Genomic DNA, 16793 nt, shown 5'->3' with positions numbered 1-16793 from the left:
GCGGGGCCGCGGCGCGGGATGGCGCCTCGCGACTGCCCCCCGCCCTGGCGGCTCGGCATCCCGGGCCGCCCTCGCTTCTCCTCTCCCCTCCCTGAGGGCACACCGCGGCGGCGGCCCCGCTCCGCACTCACCGGCCGCTCGCCCGCCCGCCTTGTGCGGCGAAGGTCACGACCCCGGAAGCGCCGCGCCTCGGGAAAGAGGCCGCACGGCGCTTTCTTAGTGCGCACGCGCAACCTGGTAAGAGGGGCGGGCCGGCCCGCGATTGGCCGCGGCGCCGTGTGCCCCCCCCGGGGCGTCGCCATGGCGACGGCGCGGGCCGCCGCCCCGGGTGCGCGGTGGTGGCCGCTTCGCCGGGCTCGGGCCTCCCCGCCAGCTTTGTTCCCCACAGAGCCTTGTGTTACCGTTTCCCCCGATTCCTGAAAGTCACAGCTGCCTTCTCGCTTAGGGGTGAGAGAGAGACATGCATTTAAAAATATATCTACTTAGAACCCAAAAGGTGCTTGGTTATAAAGTGGTTAATGCCGGTTGTGCCTGTTAATTACATAAGGTGTCGCTGCGATTTAAATATTTACGCTGAAAATTTGTGTTTTGTTGCTCTCGTTGCAACACAAGAGAAATGCAGGGCACAGAGCCCACCAGCAGTTTGCCAGGAAGTTCAACTCGCTGTAAAAACAACTTGCCTTTATTTTGAGATCTACAAGCAAGTATTATACTAGATAATTCCAGCTTAATTGATAGTTTGGACCTCGTCACTCCTATTAAAATTGAGTTTGGGCTTTTATCTTGTATCATCCTGTTGCCTTAGTGCGTTCTGCAAAACATGAAGAGTAGCAGAAGGAAGTCCCGGGTGAGCAGGAGATTAAGTGTATCTAGCACTCTGAGAAGGGTGTGTTTGTCAGCCCTGTCCCCTCTGTTACTGTAGGAGACAGTTACAGCTTTGTCAGAAGTCACACTGTTTTCCCCAGACTCAAGGCTTTTGTACTCTTAGCAGTGCCCTGGAATTGGTCATTTCTAATTGTAGAGGGATAATATAGTTTTTGTGGTAAATACATCCTTTATTTTCTTTGCTGAGACTGTCAGCTAAGGTACCAATTAGTTGTCAAAGTGATAAGTAAGGGTGAAGGGCATTAAGCAGTAGCAGCCACAAAAAGACTCTCCACAGACAGATTTCTAGTGGATACATAGGCAACTGTGCACACCTAAGCAGTAGTACATAGCAGTGGGTTTTATGGCCCATTTTCTGTGAACTAGAACTAACAAGGCTCACTACCTTCTGAAAGATATATAAGTTGCCCTTATAAAAATTACTCTAAAAATGCTTCTCTTGACAGACTCTTGTGTTAATTCCAAGCTAATGATAAAAGCAAGACTGGAATAATTGTTTTACCCTAGTGTAATAAAAACTTACCCATAGTAAAGGTAATAATATTGGCAGTTTGAGATCAGCCATGTTGGTGTCTGACAACTCAGCCTAACAGCAACGTGAGTCACAAAGCCAGTGCCTGGGACTCTGGTAAAAAACATGTAGGACTAAATTCTGGTTCATTATTTTATTTGGCAATCAGTAGAGTTTCATTGTGGGARTCACTATAACTGTGTAATTAATAGTTTTTCTTTATTTTATACATCTGTCACCTGTAATTGCTAAATGTTTTAGTAGTCTCAAAAGCCGTGGCACTTGTTTCCGTAGTAACTCACAGAGCTGCAATTTTGGGGTGCCTGTAATTTTAACAACTAGGGAAATGTTTTTAATAAGGCCCTAATTCTGAGCAGTCCTGAGCCGCTGACAGCTCTGAGATAACTTCAGCAGGAGTTTGTGGATGTCTGATATTCCTCAGCTCATGGCCATTAGCAAAAGCAAAAGGTTATAACAAATGAGCTCTGGCAAATCTTGTTTCCGTGGTTTAGGCTGGTGTTTTATCCCCAGCTGTTCATCCTCCCCATGACCGGATGCTGCTCCTGTAGCAGGCAGCAGAAGGGAGTAGAGGTGATGCCTCAGCCTTTCCAGTGCCTGCTTTACAGGTGGTGGTGGGCTTGAAGTCTTAATCACTGTGAGAAAAACTAGCCAGAAGTTGCCTGTCGAAGCCCTGACATTATATTTTCCCCGCTAGTGACATGTTGGCCTTTTTGTTTTGAATTAGCAAAGCTTCTATTTGTAAAGGGAAAAGCTAATTCTTAGTATTTTGGTCCAGAGTTTGGATCTCTTCCTGTAGAGTATAGAGCTTAACCTTACACTTACCATAGTTCAGATAGTTTTTCATTATATCTTTATAGGTTTGTGGCCATTTATTTCTTTTCCTTCTTTAAGAAACTGTTGAAGCCAGTATCTCTATTCTCTGCTGCCTTTCTTGAATGGTCAGAGTCAGGATTCTCCACTCAGCTCACCAGCTTCATTTGCACAGGTGCCTCTGACTGCTGGGAAGGGAAAAATGAGGTTCAGCAATAAAGCTGTAAAAGGTGTCAGCCCAATCCTTCATGACCCCCTACAGGTAATGTACAGGGAGAATCATGTGGTCTGCAGTGTGCAGCACTGTCCTCTTTTAATGTGGTTTTAACCTGCCTTTGTTGACTTAAGTCAATGTCTATACCAAGAGTATCAAAGGATCGGAATTGGGATGAGCACTGAAGTTTTTAATAGCTCCAAGACTTAATTCTAAACAGTGACTAATTTACAATATTGAGCTTTTCAAACTCACCTTTAGTTGTCTTTGTAATATATTGCTTCTGTTAAACAGAAGCTGTCTGTAGATGGATCTCCTGTCTAGCTGTGTCAGTGGAGGATGCTGCTACATTTAGCTGCTTCTTCCTCCACCCTCAGCTGCAGGTTGTTGCACACACTGCAGAGCTGAGGAATGTTATGCTGAATGTGTTTAAAAAGGATGTTGTTTGTTTGTTTGTTTTTTTAATAAAAAGTATCTGAATAGAAACCAAGTAAGGTTTTGAAAGGTTTAGTTAAGATGTTAATTTATCTAACAGACATAAGAGAATTTAAATTTTGAACATGAGAGAAATGCATACATAATAGTGCACTTCAATATTAAAGGTCACATGGTTCTTCCTTAGTGGAAAATTAAGAACATTAATCTAGAATGGTTTAATGTACTAGACTTGAACTGTTTGTAAACAAGGCTATAAGAATGTTGTAGGATTCAGCATGTCTGACATGTCTGACAAAGACATGTCTGTCTTTGCTTTTCAAGTTTTTTCAATACTGTTGTGCATTTGCTGGTATCACAGAATGAAGTAAGTGAAATATTAACTGACAGAATGAAGTATATTAATAATGGTGTCAGATGGCTAACCAATAGCTGTAATACCCAATGCCTGCGTAAATCAGCAATTTTAGGGATGAAAGCAATATTCATGTGGTTTTAGGAGAGAAACCTATTTCCCTGACAAGAAAAATTGTTCCTTAGGTTGGCTCCTTAGCCAGAAGTTGTGAACATGATGGCAAATTCTTAGGGTCTGCTTGTTAAAATTCTGTGGTGTTAGTAATAAAAGAAAATTTAATTTATATTGTGTTGGTTTTACTGCGCAAATACTCAATAGTTCTTAAAATATTTATAGTACTTAAACAGCTATTTAGAAGGGTTGAACTAAATAGAGAAATTTGTTTTGTTCTAATTGGCTAGTAGTTTAGAGCATACCAGTTAACTCAGACTACCAATTTAAACTGGGCAAACTCCACTGGCCTAGCTTTGCCAAAAGTGGATGAGAAGTCCTCAGGTAACTATTCTCTTCATCAGTGGAGGCTGTACTTTCCAACTGGGGGATGATGATGTCTTTGCTGGCCTAGCTGTTTTCATGAGAAATATCTGAATATGCCCTAAATAATGTTAACTTTACTGAATAAGTTTCGTGTGTAGAAATAAACGCTTACCAAAGTTAAGACTGGAAGTTTGGGCCCTAACTAAAATAACTAGTTAGTCCTCTGATCAATTCTGCCTTGTAACTAAATAAGCATTGGGGGGGTTGTTTTGTATTTTATAGGTGAGAAAATTGAGTCAGGGAGAGGGAGGGACTCTTATTTCAAGACTACATGCCAAGCCCTGACAAAATTGGTATTACAGCACAGTCCTTAGTTTGTTCCTCTATGTCAGTGGCTCCTGGACATGTTGTGGGTGACTCTTGCTTGTACTGACAGTTTTGTGTATCACCAGGTCCAGTTTTTCTCTTCCACCCAAACTCCGAAATGCCATCGCTTCCACTCCAACCACACAAGTTTAGCAGAGCATATTAGCTGGGGTTCACACCTAACCAGCAGCAAATGTGATGTGATGTGTAATGTGATTATATACAATTAATCACAAAGCCTACATAGCACATTCTGAATATTTATGATAAATAGTTTATTCTTTAATAATCTGTAGACCAGGAAATACTCATTGAAGGCATTTGTAAAAAACTTTGTATAATAGCTGTTAGGGAAATTTTGTAATCTGGTTTTAGAACATACAGGAATAGAAAAAAGGCATTTTTATCTAATATTTTTATCTAATATATTTTTAATGAAAATGTTGCCATTTGGTTAAATTGCTATCATAATGTGGTGGATTTCTTTTGTTCCTGTGCCAGTTCAAAGTATCTATTTTTAGTCTTACTTTGAGAAATATGCCCCTTAATTAATAAATTGCATGTTTATAACAGCCAGATGAAGGAAAATGTTCTAGAAAGTTTGAAAGCTTGAATAATTCCAAATTTGTTCGGTGAGCTGTCTGCCATAATTAAAGCCTTTGAATTACATTTCTTTTTAGTAATTATTGAGATGTTAAATGGATAATCATCTTCTGCCGAAATTCCAGAACTGCATTAAGGTGAGATCTGTGGTGATTTATATATCAGTTCAGCTCTCAGATTCTTTTGTACGTGCTGTTATTGATTGGAATATAGTGTTGTATATTCTTTGCTTCCCAGTTAACATCTTACAGATCTCTCCTTGCCTACAGACTTATTTACCCAGTATTTAGCTGAAATTTATCCAACAGATTCTCGACTGGCTACTGTAATGATTTCTCCATTTACATTTGAAGCATTAGCATGTTGCAGGTGCCCCTAAGCAGTCATTGAAGTTCCCCAGCTGTGTTCAGCTTTGTGCTTGTACCGGCAGTTTAATTAATTTGTTTTTCTGGCATAGGAAGACTCAGATGTGGCCTCCCTCAAATTATGATCCTTATCTGTAATGAATTTTCAGGGAATTTAATTTAAAATGGAGTTCTTTAGGTATTATAGCCCTGTGTTCAACTATTTATTTTGCTAGAAATAATACTAGAATCTCACCAGAGGTAGCCTGAGACATTCTCTTCAGTTGTTAAGCACTAAGCAATTGTATTATAAAAATTACAAAAATGTATAGTGTGAGATAATCATATATAAGTATTTTCTCTTTCTTCCTTCTCAAATGTTGGTTAAGGATATAACTCTCACTCTGTTGGTCTCACAAGGTTCCTGACTATGCATGGTTAGACACCGTCACTAAAGAAAAAAGCAAAACAATTGCAGTGATTAAATCTGCCTATTTTTATTATTAAAAAGGATAAAATTAAGCAAAGAAATTCCATAACTGCAGACAGTGGTTATTTCAGTCACTTCTTTCTGCTCCTCTTTGAAAATGTTTTAACAGAGATTGCTTAACATGAGTCATCTCTCTGGGAAGGTCTTCCATAAATAAAAAAGTATTTCATTTAAAACAGTGACTTTTATCTAAGTGCATTGAGGGCAAGCATTGGATGGGAAAAAGAAATTTGCCTGAAAGTACGGCAGTCCTATTTCATGACACATATAAGCACTGAAAAATTTCCTAGAGAGGTTTTGGATGCCAATCACTGGAAGTTTTTAAGAAGTGAGAAGATAAATGGCAGTCAGGAAAAGGTTTATGGAGGTCCCCTTCCGGTTCGATTCTAGCCTGATTTGCTATGATTATGAGAATTTGGTTACCAGGAGTGGATCTCTTGGGATCTTTTAGGATATGATCCGATTTCAAATTCTACTTTCAAAAGGATCTTCATGGGTTACCTTTGGCAGTAGTGTCAGCACTGAAGATGCAGTTGACTAATGCAAGGGCAGATGTCTAGTAGCTGTCTTCGTTAGCAGAGGGGAATCGTTCAGACATCTCTATAGCTTCAGTTCTTCCTTACATTGTTTTCTGAGGTTGTTACTAGGTTTGAAATTCTCTTTCAGGTAAATCACTTTTTAATAGAAATGTCATTTTTATCTTTAAAATATTTTTAAAAGTCTTTTTAAAACTAAATACCCCTCTTGAAAAAATCAAAGTCTTCAGAGATGACCACTGATTTTGGAACAACAATTTTCTGCATGTAGGAGAAGAATTGCATAAGGATTGGTAGACAATTAATGAATTCCTCAGTTTGTAATTAAAAGCTTCCTTTTCAGTGGCCATTGATAATATTAAAATACCAAAATAAAGATTTGAAAGTGGCATATCAAATTCTAAATCTTKAAGAAATGTATGCCATATTTTCTGTAGCTTTACTCTACTTTCTGTAGCTTTATACAAAGCACTCACTGTTTTCTTTGTTATGTCATATAGATTTCATGTTGTTTTTTACTTTCATTAATTTGTTTTTAACGATAATACAAAAATAGAGAAGGAGTGTTTGAGGAGAAGGAAAATGTTATCTTTTTTTGGTGACCTTAGCAAACTAATTTTCTGAATCCCTAAGAAAACGGRCATTGTCATGTTCTTCTTCAACTAAGTGCGTCTTGGGGTTCTTACCATAATTTCCTCATAATGTTGTCTTTGCTGGGTGTAATGATGAAGATTCCTGACCTGYGGCGTTTAGACTGTGAGCAAAAGAGACATGAACATAGAAAATTAAGTAAATGGCTTGGATCATTGAGGAACGGACACAAATGGAGACACGAAGAGACAGACAGAGGCTACTGCAGCCTTCTGTGGTAGCTCCGCATGTGTCTGAGGGCTGGTGTGTAGGTTTGCCAGGCAGGGCTGAAAGGGGGTTAACTGGGAAGTTTCTGTGCAGACTGGTGTGGAGACAGCAGGAGAATGAATGGATAGAACAGGGATTTTCACCTTTTCCAGACCTCTGTTTAGTGATCTGAAGCCTACTGAGAAAAGGCTTGCTTTTTCTTTGTTACCTTGCACGGACACCAATGGAGTAGTCTGTGGAACGCAGTTCGAAAATCACTAGGTTAGAAAGAGGAGTGGAAGTTACGAAGAAGAAAAAAAACCCTGGAGGCTGAGGATTCTTTTGACGTGATGTAGTCATTTACATTAATTACAGGCACTTATTTTAATGCTGATATTCCATTTTTATTCAGTTGTTAGGAAGGCAGAAAACAAAAAGGAGTGTTTTGGGGAGGGCAAGTGATGGTAGGGCAGGAAGACTAGCTAATTCTTATTCTTCTGTTGGCTCCTGCTTAGCAATTCTCCAAGCCCACCAGGGATGAAACAAGCTTGCTTTGCAGCAATGCTAATGTTCAGATTTTTGTAAGAAAGCTCAGATGGGGAGCTAGGAATCTGCCTCTTCTGCAGGCAGACTCCAATTTTCAAAGCCATGCAAATGGAAGAAGAAAACTGTCTTTGGAGTTTCATTTGGATGCCTTCAGATTACTGTGGTGTGTTATTTACTGAAAGCTAAAAAGTGGTTTCTAGTTCTCTCTGAGACTGAAACGCATCCTAAAATTCCTTATCAAAGATGCAGCTGAATACTCACATGCAGTTGTTACCTTTAGTACATCAGCTACACTGATTACCTTATGTTCCTTATAAAACATTGCCAGTGAAGCATCAGTGTACTTCATCAGATGGGATTGCTTACACATGCACAAAGGCAACATAGTTTTCAAACATGGTGAGTATTTGTTCCAAAGATCAATGTCAATTTTCTTAGCAGCCAAGCTAGCAAGTTGGCATGCCTTTGACCAAATCCAAAATCTCACAAGGAGAAGACGATGGTTTTGTTTACGTGTCAGGAAAGMACTGAAGATGTATAACCGGCCAAAAACCACAAGGAGAATATTAAACAGCTTACTTTGTTTGCTCACTAGGCTCCAGTCATTAAAGACTTGGCACCTTCAGAAGCAATCATTGCCAGAGGGACAGTAAGATGTATTGCTGGGAGACAGCAAAGCTATATTTACGGGGTATTTGCCCAAACTGTCTGCTAGTGGCCAGCAGGGCAGGAAATGAAAGCTGAAGCCCAAAGTTTGTAAGTCCTGACAAATCCTGCTGCTTGTCCCTCACTGGAGTCCATCTTTTCGTCTTAAACATCTGGGCCAGTTGTGGGTACATGCAGAACCTGGAGCTTGGCGTAGATAATCTGAGGAGGTTAGCCAAGGCACTCCTCCCCTATGGGGAGGCTGAGGAGAAGAACCAGGTTTCAATCTCTCAGTGGTTTTGTCCTTCCATGCTCAGAGGAGTCTGATGGATGGATGACTTTCCATATTCTCATCTTGGTCCTTTTTTCAGAGGATGGCAAGCAATGTACTCAGATTTCTGAAGAGTTTCGTTTCTTACCAAAGAAACTAAGCTATTGTGGGTCCAAAGAAAAGGTTTTCTTGTGGCCTAATAGTCAGTTAGTGAGGTAGGGAGTGGAGAGTAGGAATAAATCGTTGCTGATCAAGTGGAGAGAGATTATAAAAGGAGCTATGGTGAGGCCAATGTTGTTGTATGTACTCATAAATGATTGGGAAAAGAAAGAACATTTCCTGATCATCCTTTTTTACTGATTCAGGAGAATAAAGGCTAAAACTGAGAGAGAATCTTTCACTGTCATGTAACTAGGCAGTAAAATAGCTGTTGACTTTCAGAATTAATAAATACAGAGTAATGGACATGCTTAAAAAGTCTAAAATTCATGGTGAAGGGCTCTAAATTAGCTGTTCTCACTCAGGAAAGAATTTCTCAATTTATAGTGGATAGTATTAAATCATGTCCATTTTAATCCTATTTATGTATCATTTGCCTGAAAGATCCGCTGCAGCTTATTTAGTATTGTTCCCAACTAATGCACTGATGGCTGTCTTGAGCTGTGAGGTTGGCTGAATCTAGAACTGGAGGGAAACCTGGAGATCAAGGGCTGGAAAGTTTAAGAGATCATCTAGTTCAGCAGTAGGGTAGATGAGTTATACCTAGATTATTCCAGAGGGATTGTATTTAACATGTTCTTAAATGCCCAAAAGTGAGACTTCCAGAAGCTCCCTTGTTTAAGCCTGTTCCAAACTTTAATTAGCTGTTATGAGTTTCACTCTCCATTACTGAAAAGTAGGTTGGTTCCATCCTAGCATATCTGCAGTGTACATGCAGAAATATTGGTCTCCATCCTCTTTAGAATAATCTTTTGCCTATATAAAGATTGATATTACATTTCCCCCYGAGTCTGATCTCTCTGAATTTGTCAAACTCAATTCCTTCAGCTTGTCTTCATAGGTAATATTTTCTGAATTGCTGACATTGCTTCCATCTGGATTGTCCCCTCTGGATTCTCCCCTGAGCCTAACAGTTTAAAAATATTCTGAAATATTAGAAAAATCAAATGTCTAAGACAAATATGTCTTCAGGTCGTTTAACTTCAGCTGACTAAAGGACTTTCATTTGTTTTTCACTGAGTTAAGCATAGTCTCATTTCAAGCTCTTGTTTTGGATGCAAAGTCCTCCTTTGCATTTCATAACTTTTTGTATCCAGTAAAAAATATACAAGACCAGGAAAGTCCTATTTTTATTTTGACTGATATCCTGTTGGCTCTGGATGATGTATTTCATTTATAGGTAGCATAATCATAAATATCAAGTCCATCTAAAAAAGGAGGAGTAAGCTTATTCTGTGCTGCTGCTTTTGAGTATTTTGTTTAAAAATTCTTCAAGGCATATTTGATAGACTGCAGTTCATCATATTTAATATTTTTCCCTAACAGAGTTTTATACGGAAGAGGGAAACATGAGGCGGCTTTATCTTCAGAAACTTCACTTTGAGCCACTGGTCCCTCCTTAGGAATGTGATTTCCTCCTAAAAGAAGATTTTTTTTTTCTTTCAGAGGGTCTTTCAGCTCTTTCTTTTTTTTCTTATTTTCCTTTTTAGTGTTCAAGATTTGATTAAGGTACAGGCTATTACAGAAGTGCCCTAGAACATGCCAGCTAAAGTCTACTTGTTTCTCTTAATAATGATGAGCTAATTAAACTCATCCATCAAAATCTATTACTGCTAGCAGTTTCTGCAAAGACCACTTCTATGAGGATTGGATTGTGAAAGGAGCTTCTCAGTCTTGGCCTTTGTCAAGCAGTAGCTCAATTTTGGAGGCCTTGCAGGACTCCTTCCTCGTTGCAGGAGAAATCAGGAACATGGAGCCAGATGTTTTCTCCCCATAGTTTGTGACTATAGTATGCACACAGACCGAAGGATAGGTAACATTCATGGCAGATCTGTAACATCCTTTTCAGTGAAGAGGGGTTTTTCACATGTTTCTGTTGTGCAGAGTTTGAGTTTATTGGGAATGTGGTACAGAGTGAGTTTAGTAGATTAAGACTTCAGTATTCACTGCATGAGGAAACCTTCACTTTCCAGTGGGTTTTCAGGCCTGCAAGTACAGTGAGCAGAAAGATTTTTGACCAGAAATAGGGTCAATCTGGTGATGTTACCTTCCCTGTGGGTTGATGTTACTGTTTATATTAGTCCTGACCAACTTAGTTTTGCATTAGCTTCATTACAGAGCACTCTGGAGAGCTGGGGGCTAGTGACTTGTCCATGAGCTTGCAGGAAACATTCATTCTGCCCCAGAACTTGGCGATCCACAGGTCTTGCTAATCTACTCTCAGCCCCTAAAATAGTAAAGCTACGTGTTGGTTTCAGTATCTTCTGTTCTTCTGTCTAGTACTGTGGCTGGATCTATACCTTTCATAGCTGTTTTTTGGAAGGCTGCAGACATGAACCCAGCCATCCTTGACAGAAAAATAGGAGAAACTTTCTAATATAATAAGCCCAGCTCTGGCTTATGTGCTGATGAAAGGCTCATGCAATCCCTGGAGAGCTGCAACAAAAAAATGATGATAAAGGCAGCAGCATGAGACAACACTACAGACAACAGGCCAAGGAAGAAGACTTGCAGGGGAGGAGGAGAACTGTTATTCCTTCCCTGGATTCCTCACTATTACATTGTGTGGCAGTGAAAGCAGGCAGCTGCGATGAGTCTGGTGTTGCTATTTACTGTCCTGAGATTTCTTTCACTTGCTGCTTTAACAAGCGCTCTTGATCATTACTGGCTTCCCTCTTTGCTGAAGGAGCCAGGAGACAWTGTGAGGGCAAAGATGGGGTGGGAGACTGAGGATCCAGGTCAGCACTTGAACAAGGGTGAACGATGCTGGCTGGCAGTGCTGCAAGGGCAGGAGCCATGCAGTGGCAATGCAGGAGTCTAGCTTCGGAGAAGCCAGGCAGCCAGGCCTGATGCTGCCAGGGACCTGCAGTTCTGCCTCAGGAGGAGGTGTGAGGTGGTCAAGAATGGGCTAGAAATGCTGGCTTGGGTTGCTCTCTCCTATGGTGGTAGGTACTGCCCTGCAGAGCAACACCAGATCTACACAGTGCAACTGAATTGCACAGCACTTTGACTCTCAGGGCAGGCAGGGGAGTCTGCCGCAACACAGCCCTGACCTGCATGGTACTTAATTTGTCCTGCGAGTCCCTGAACGATCCGGGATCAGGAGGGTTCAATCYTGCCATCATCCAAAGAGTGACACAGTTGCATCCCAGTGCCAGCTCAGAAGGGTTTGCTGTCTGCCCTGTCGTTCTACTGGGAGCCAGTGACTCCAGTTCCTTCTAGCATTGTCGTTCCTCAACTTCAGATCTCTGACACTTCGCACCTAAAAATGACACATGTATCCATAGGGGCATGCCGCTTTCTTGACTTTCTCCCAGTCACACTCTGGACTTTAGTGTCTGGAAATTTTTGTTAAGCAACTGCTTACCCTCAAATCAGGTGGTTATCTTTAGGGCAAGATATTGCATTAAAAATATAGGTGATTTTGTGTGATTAAGTTGTCTACATGTAGTTTAGAATTGCTTAAAATAGGTAAATCTAGTTTGTGCAGTTCCCACTCAGGTGAGATACTGTAATAAAGTACTGTTTGAAATCCCAGCCCTTGCCTTTATTTAGCCTGTTCTCAGGAAGGATAAGCCAGCAGAAGCAATGACAGTTCTATCTTGTAAATCACAAAATTTTATTGATGCTGATATCCATTATGGTACATAAAATCCTCCAAGGTCCTTACTGAATATTAAAAAAATCTGCTGCCCTTTTAGGAGTTAATGCACATTAGGTGCAGTTTTTAAAAAGGCATTTAGAGCCCTTTGGATACCTCTCAGATTGTATCAGGTGCACAGTAAATGGGGTGCAGAGATTATGTAAGATGCAATTTACAGGGAATATGGAAAATGGAATGACCCTTTGTACGTTCTTTTTTTGCCTTGTCTCGGACAGGGAGCTTGGGGAGCGGTGTGGGATACTTAGAGGATGACAAAGTGATATACCAGAAAACGCAGTAGGCGTTAAACTATGGGCCTTGAATTCAAGTTTGTAGGTGTGTGCCCCTCAAACCGGTTATTAGACTTGTCCCTGTGCTCCTGTCCTATACCTTACCCTCCCATGCTTCCCAAAGAAAGGGATTTAAAAATTCAGGTGTGTAATGCTACTGACACAATGGTTGGGAGCAGCTTCCCATAGCCTCAGGTTCTGGCTTGCATGTGTAATCTCTGTTAGCAAGTCTTTAGTGCCTATTTGGTCATGAAGGGATATGTAGAGACCAAATGAACATACAGCTGGGGTTAGTGCCTTGTTACCCATGTACATCCCCATGTCCTATCCATAGCTTTTAAATACCTCTTAGCATATGCATTTATGGCTGTTCACAGCTAGTTTCATGTGACTGTATTTGGAAGGGCAGCTTTTCCTTTGGTCTATTTCTGCTGGTCATGTGTTTCCTGATGCCTAATGTGAGCCCTCTGGACCTATTTGTCCCCAGTGGGATGTTACAGACTTTGCTTTAGAGGAGCGACTGCAAGCAGTACAGCTATGTTGCTGCCTGGAGTCTTGTCACCTTCAGTGGGACACCACATGATGGAGGCTGCAGTTTTCTTTAGCAACTGCGCATGTGCCTGGTTAGGTCATTGCAATGCCTGTGGACTGGAGGACAAGCACAGTAAGGGCTGGCCTGTTCTTCTCCGGACCGTGGTCATGGACAAGGTCTAGTTTTGTGTCTGAAGTCAGCGAGATTCTGAACAGAGGGAAAGCCTCCTTCTCTGCAGCTTGGTTTGCAAGACCTGGCTGAAGGCTTGATGGTCTTGTCTCTCCCTTCTTACGGCTTTGGCTAAATATCACCCACAGTAAAACTGAAGCAAAGGTTCAATCAGGGCAGGGAGGGAAGCAGATGACATTGACCAAGACTGAGTTTAAAATCTTTTATTATTTAGCTTTGCCAAACAGATAATGGAATCTGAAGTCGATTTGCTCAAATGTTTTGAAGTGGATGCCACCCCTGCCTGAGACAAAGATGGCTTCAGTGACAGCAGGGACCCTTGGGTTATGGCAGTGGTTCGAAAGAACACTTTAATTTCGTATGCAACAATGTAAACTTCAAAAATAGTAAACTATARCCTTTTTTCCCTTTTTACATAGCATGTGATCTATCACAGATAGAAATTTAATGGCGAACCAAAATCGCGTAAGTAAACATCCTGGTGCTTACAAGTTTCATAAAAAGTGTTACATTTGATGTAAATATCTTACATTTTTAACTCTTAACACTCACAATTATGGAGTAAAAGCAACTGGCGATTCACCCCCTTAGTCCATATTCTCAGACTGTACAGTAGCAACCACGTTCTTGTCAGCTCCATTGCTCATTTTCAGTCAGATTTTTCCACACATGACCAAGATTCCCCTTTTTTCACACTAATGTTAATCAAGTGCAGCTCCACACAGGGGTAAAGCCTGTGCAAGTGAGAAGAGAATCAGGTCTCCTGGGTGCAAACTTGCAGCCCCCTGGACCGTGCGTCCCCACAGAAGCCACAGTGCATATGGGGGGGGGGGCATGTCCTGATGCCGGTGGGAATTTGGGGTCCCCTGGGGCTGCAAGCCTGGGCTCTGCATTGCAAGTGTCTTGTGGTGGGACCTGGTCCTACATGGATAAAGATAAGAGTTCTGTAGAAGGCACTGGATTTCTCTTGCATGATTTTAAACATGGACTACAGTCATGTGCAGTATAAGGAGATCTGGGCTCTAGATTGCTCCCCCTCTAGCACTTTAGTGCAAGCATTTTAACACTTGAATTTTCATCTGGTTCTAGTGTAATGTGCTCATCTACACAGAGTGATTTCTAAACCTCCTTCTCTCTGCTCTTCCCCCCACCTTCTTGTTCCCAAAAAGATTCTCTTTTGGTTCCTTGAAAACTTTCAGAGTACAGCTCTGGTCAAAAATAAACATGTGATGTAGCATAGCATTTGTTTCTTTTAAATCACAGTGTGCAATGCATCATTCAGTACCTAATGTTCAAAATGTCTGCCCTGCTTCTCATGAAAATCAATCTTTAAAATAACCTATGCAAATATATTTTGACTATATATTACATTCATTTAAAAAGAGAGTAGAGGTTCTTGGTTTGCAGTTTTTTTTCAGTGTACTACTTAAGTGAAAGGTCTGATGTGAAAAAAGTACAAGCAAACTGGACATGCCAAGACTTGATGCCTTAGATGGTGATCATATCAAAACTGTACAAGTATGTACACCATGTTGGACAGGTGTGCTTCTTCCAAAGAAAAGACCTTTGCATCATCATATATAAGGTTAACCACAGAGTTTTGGTAAAAAGAGCATTTAATGAGCAAAGGATGACATGGAGGGGCGAGTTCTCCGGCTTTTGTTAGGCAGTCCTGACACAATGTCTCCATTCCCTTCAGGGATTTCTTCCTTCTTCCGGACTTTGAGACGTGTGAGGAGCTTTATCACCCAGACGTCCCATTCCTCTGGCAAGAGCAACAGGAGGAAGCCCAGGCCAATAATGACGATGGCGATTACTCGGACACTATTGAAGACAATTTCACTCATGTAGTGATCAACAACTGTATGGGACATTGAACTGGTGTTATTATGTGGGACAAAGCATTAGGGCAGTATTCCCTTCCCCCCCCCTCACCTCCCCGACTCTGAAGGCTGGGCTGAGGTGCTGGATATGGTGCACAGGAGAACATGGCCATGGAGGAGATGGGGGTGGGGAGCCTACTCTTACTCCTGGTTTAGCCCAGAGCAGGATACAGCTCAGTTCAAAGCAGACAAAATTTGCCTGTGAGCGCAGGAGACAACAGRGGATGTTCCCTGGAGCTGCATTTGTTGTCCATGGTAGCATCTTCTCCCTCATTCACCAACAAGCCCAGGGACTCCTGCTGATGTCCAGGTATGCAGAGAAGGGGGCCTTTCCCTTCCCTGGCACAGCAGCTCCTTCCTGCAATAACAAGTTCTCCCTCTGCTTGCCCTGCTGAGCAAGAAGCTCAGGGCAGACTGAGCCATGCAAGCACTCTGGTGTATGGTACCAAAGTCAGGCATTCATCCCTGATGATTTAAGAGCCATTAGCATTACGTTTGAATGAGAGAACACTGCGTTGTCTTTGTGTTCATTATTAACTCTATGCAAAGATATCCAGAGAGCGCTCCCTAATTGCTGTGCTGTGACTCTTGACATGATTGCTAGCATTTGTCAAGGTCTCCCATGTGCCTCTGGAGGTGTGACAGCTAATTCAAAATGGTAGGTGAGCATCTGCCTGAGCCACTTCTGTGTGCATGGAGTCAGTGCAAAGCTGGGAGCTGCCGCCCCCACCAAGGCACTAGTTGAGTGTGCTGGATTTAGGTGTCTTTGGTTGGGAGAGGTAAATGAGGTCCTCGCTCTGGAGTGGTTTTTTCTCACTCCTGCGACTACCCACAGAGCCTCAGGAGACCAACCTTCTTGCTGGCAGCATCTGGAAATCCCCTGCTCTATTGTACCTCCCTGGGGATGCCAGCTGTCCTGTTTCTGCCTCCAAACATAGCCTGGGTGCACGGGGAGCTCTGCACAGGGTGGCACRGCACATCAGCAGTGCCAGGGCATCCTTTGCCAAGGGATCCTGTGTGAGGACCAGGGAAGCCAGCGGCAGGGTGCCTTCGCCATGGCTGGGAGGCTCCACCGCCGCCTGCTAGCATCTGGGGGAGGTGTCAGGAGGTGATGCAGATGTGCCCTCCCCTGCCCGGCCCTCTTAGTCCCGTAGTCTCTTGGTTCTCAGTGGTTCAGAAAACGGTCAGAGAAATGTACCAGGCTGTGCCCAAAATCAACTTGGCCAGTTTTCTTGATAATCCTGGCACTGTTAAGCACCTGCTATACTACTTACCCAGGGCAAGAAGAATTACTGATACACATTTGCAGCTCTAAAACGTAAGCAATCTTATTGCTTTGAATTTAGTATTAAGCCTGCCCTAAGGAAATCATTAAGAATGACTTCTGCTTCCTCCATGAGTTTTCATCCCAACCCAGAGATGAGTGACTTCAAACCTACTTTATTTTTCAGTATGCTAGCTTCTTCAAACAGTCAGTAACTTTAAAAGAAATTACGGAAATAATGAATTTTCATGTGTTTTTGTACAATACAAATTTAACCCTAAAGTATACATTTTTAATCAGTGTCATCTTCATAAGTTTTCAAAGAGAAGATGCAAAACATGTTTATTAAAGCTATTTGTTTATATACCTATTAGATATTTGAAAGGCCACAGATTTTGTGTATTTGCTAAGATGCAAAAGCCAGAAA

The 16793-nt window shown here is 41.8% G+C and overlaps 2 protein-coding genes and 1 long non-coding RNA gene across 4 annotated transcripts in view; 1 reads left to right on the top strand and 2 right to left on the bottom strand.

Moving 5' to 3' along the window:
* LOC112964544 (cytochrome c oxidase assembly factor 6 homolog) overlaps window positions 1–220 on the bottom strand; it is a 2225-nt gene extending 2005 nt beyond the window's left edge. Inside the window, exon 1 of the mRNA XM_026062787.1 lies at window positions 132–220. The gene's annotated coding sequence lies outside the window, so the exon portion shown is untranslated. The remainder of the gene's footprint in view (window positions 1–131) is intronic.
* Window positions 221–321: 101 nt separating this feature from the next.
* Window positions 322–16739, top strand: LOC112964557. 2 transcript variants are annotated; one of them, XR_003253005.1, is made up of 4 exons: window positions 322–447; window positions 2403–2489; window positions 4755–4814; window positions 14919–16739. It is a non-coding gene; the product is annotated as an uncharacterized LOC112964557 (long non-coding RNA). The 2 variants fall into 2 exon arrangements; XR_003253004.1 differs by lacking the exon at window positions 322–447 and having other exon boundaries at window positions 878–2489.
* The window catches only part of SLC35F3 (solute carrier family 35 member F3), a 193272-nt gene continuing 191304 nt past the window's right edge, over window positions 14826–16793 (bottom strand). The window contains exon 8 of the mRNA XM_026062801.1: window positions 14826–15080. Within this exon, the coding sequence (XP_025918586.1) occupies window positions 14836–15080 (245 nt within the window). The 3' untranslated portion in view covers window positions 14826–14835. The remainder of the gene's footprint in view (window positions 15081–16793) is intronic.

The sequence above is a fragment of the Apteryx rowi genome, unplaced genomic scaffold (assembly GCF_003343035.1).
Source record: "Apteryx rowi isolate R43461 unplaced genomic scaffold, aptRow1 scaffold_193, whole genome shotgun sequence".
Classification (NCBI taxonomy): Eukaryota; Metazoa; Chordata; class Aves; order Apterygiformes; family Apterygidae; genus Apteryx; species Apteryx rowi.
The sequence above is the reverse complement of the archived record's forward strand: the minus strand, read 5'-3'. Positions and strand labels throughout refer to the sequence as shown.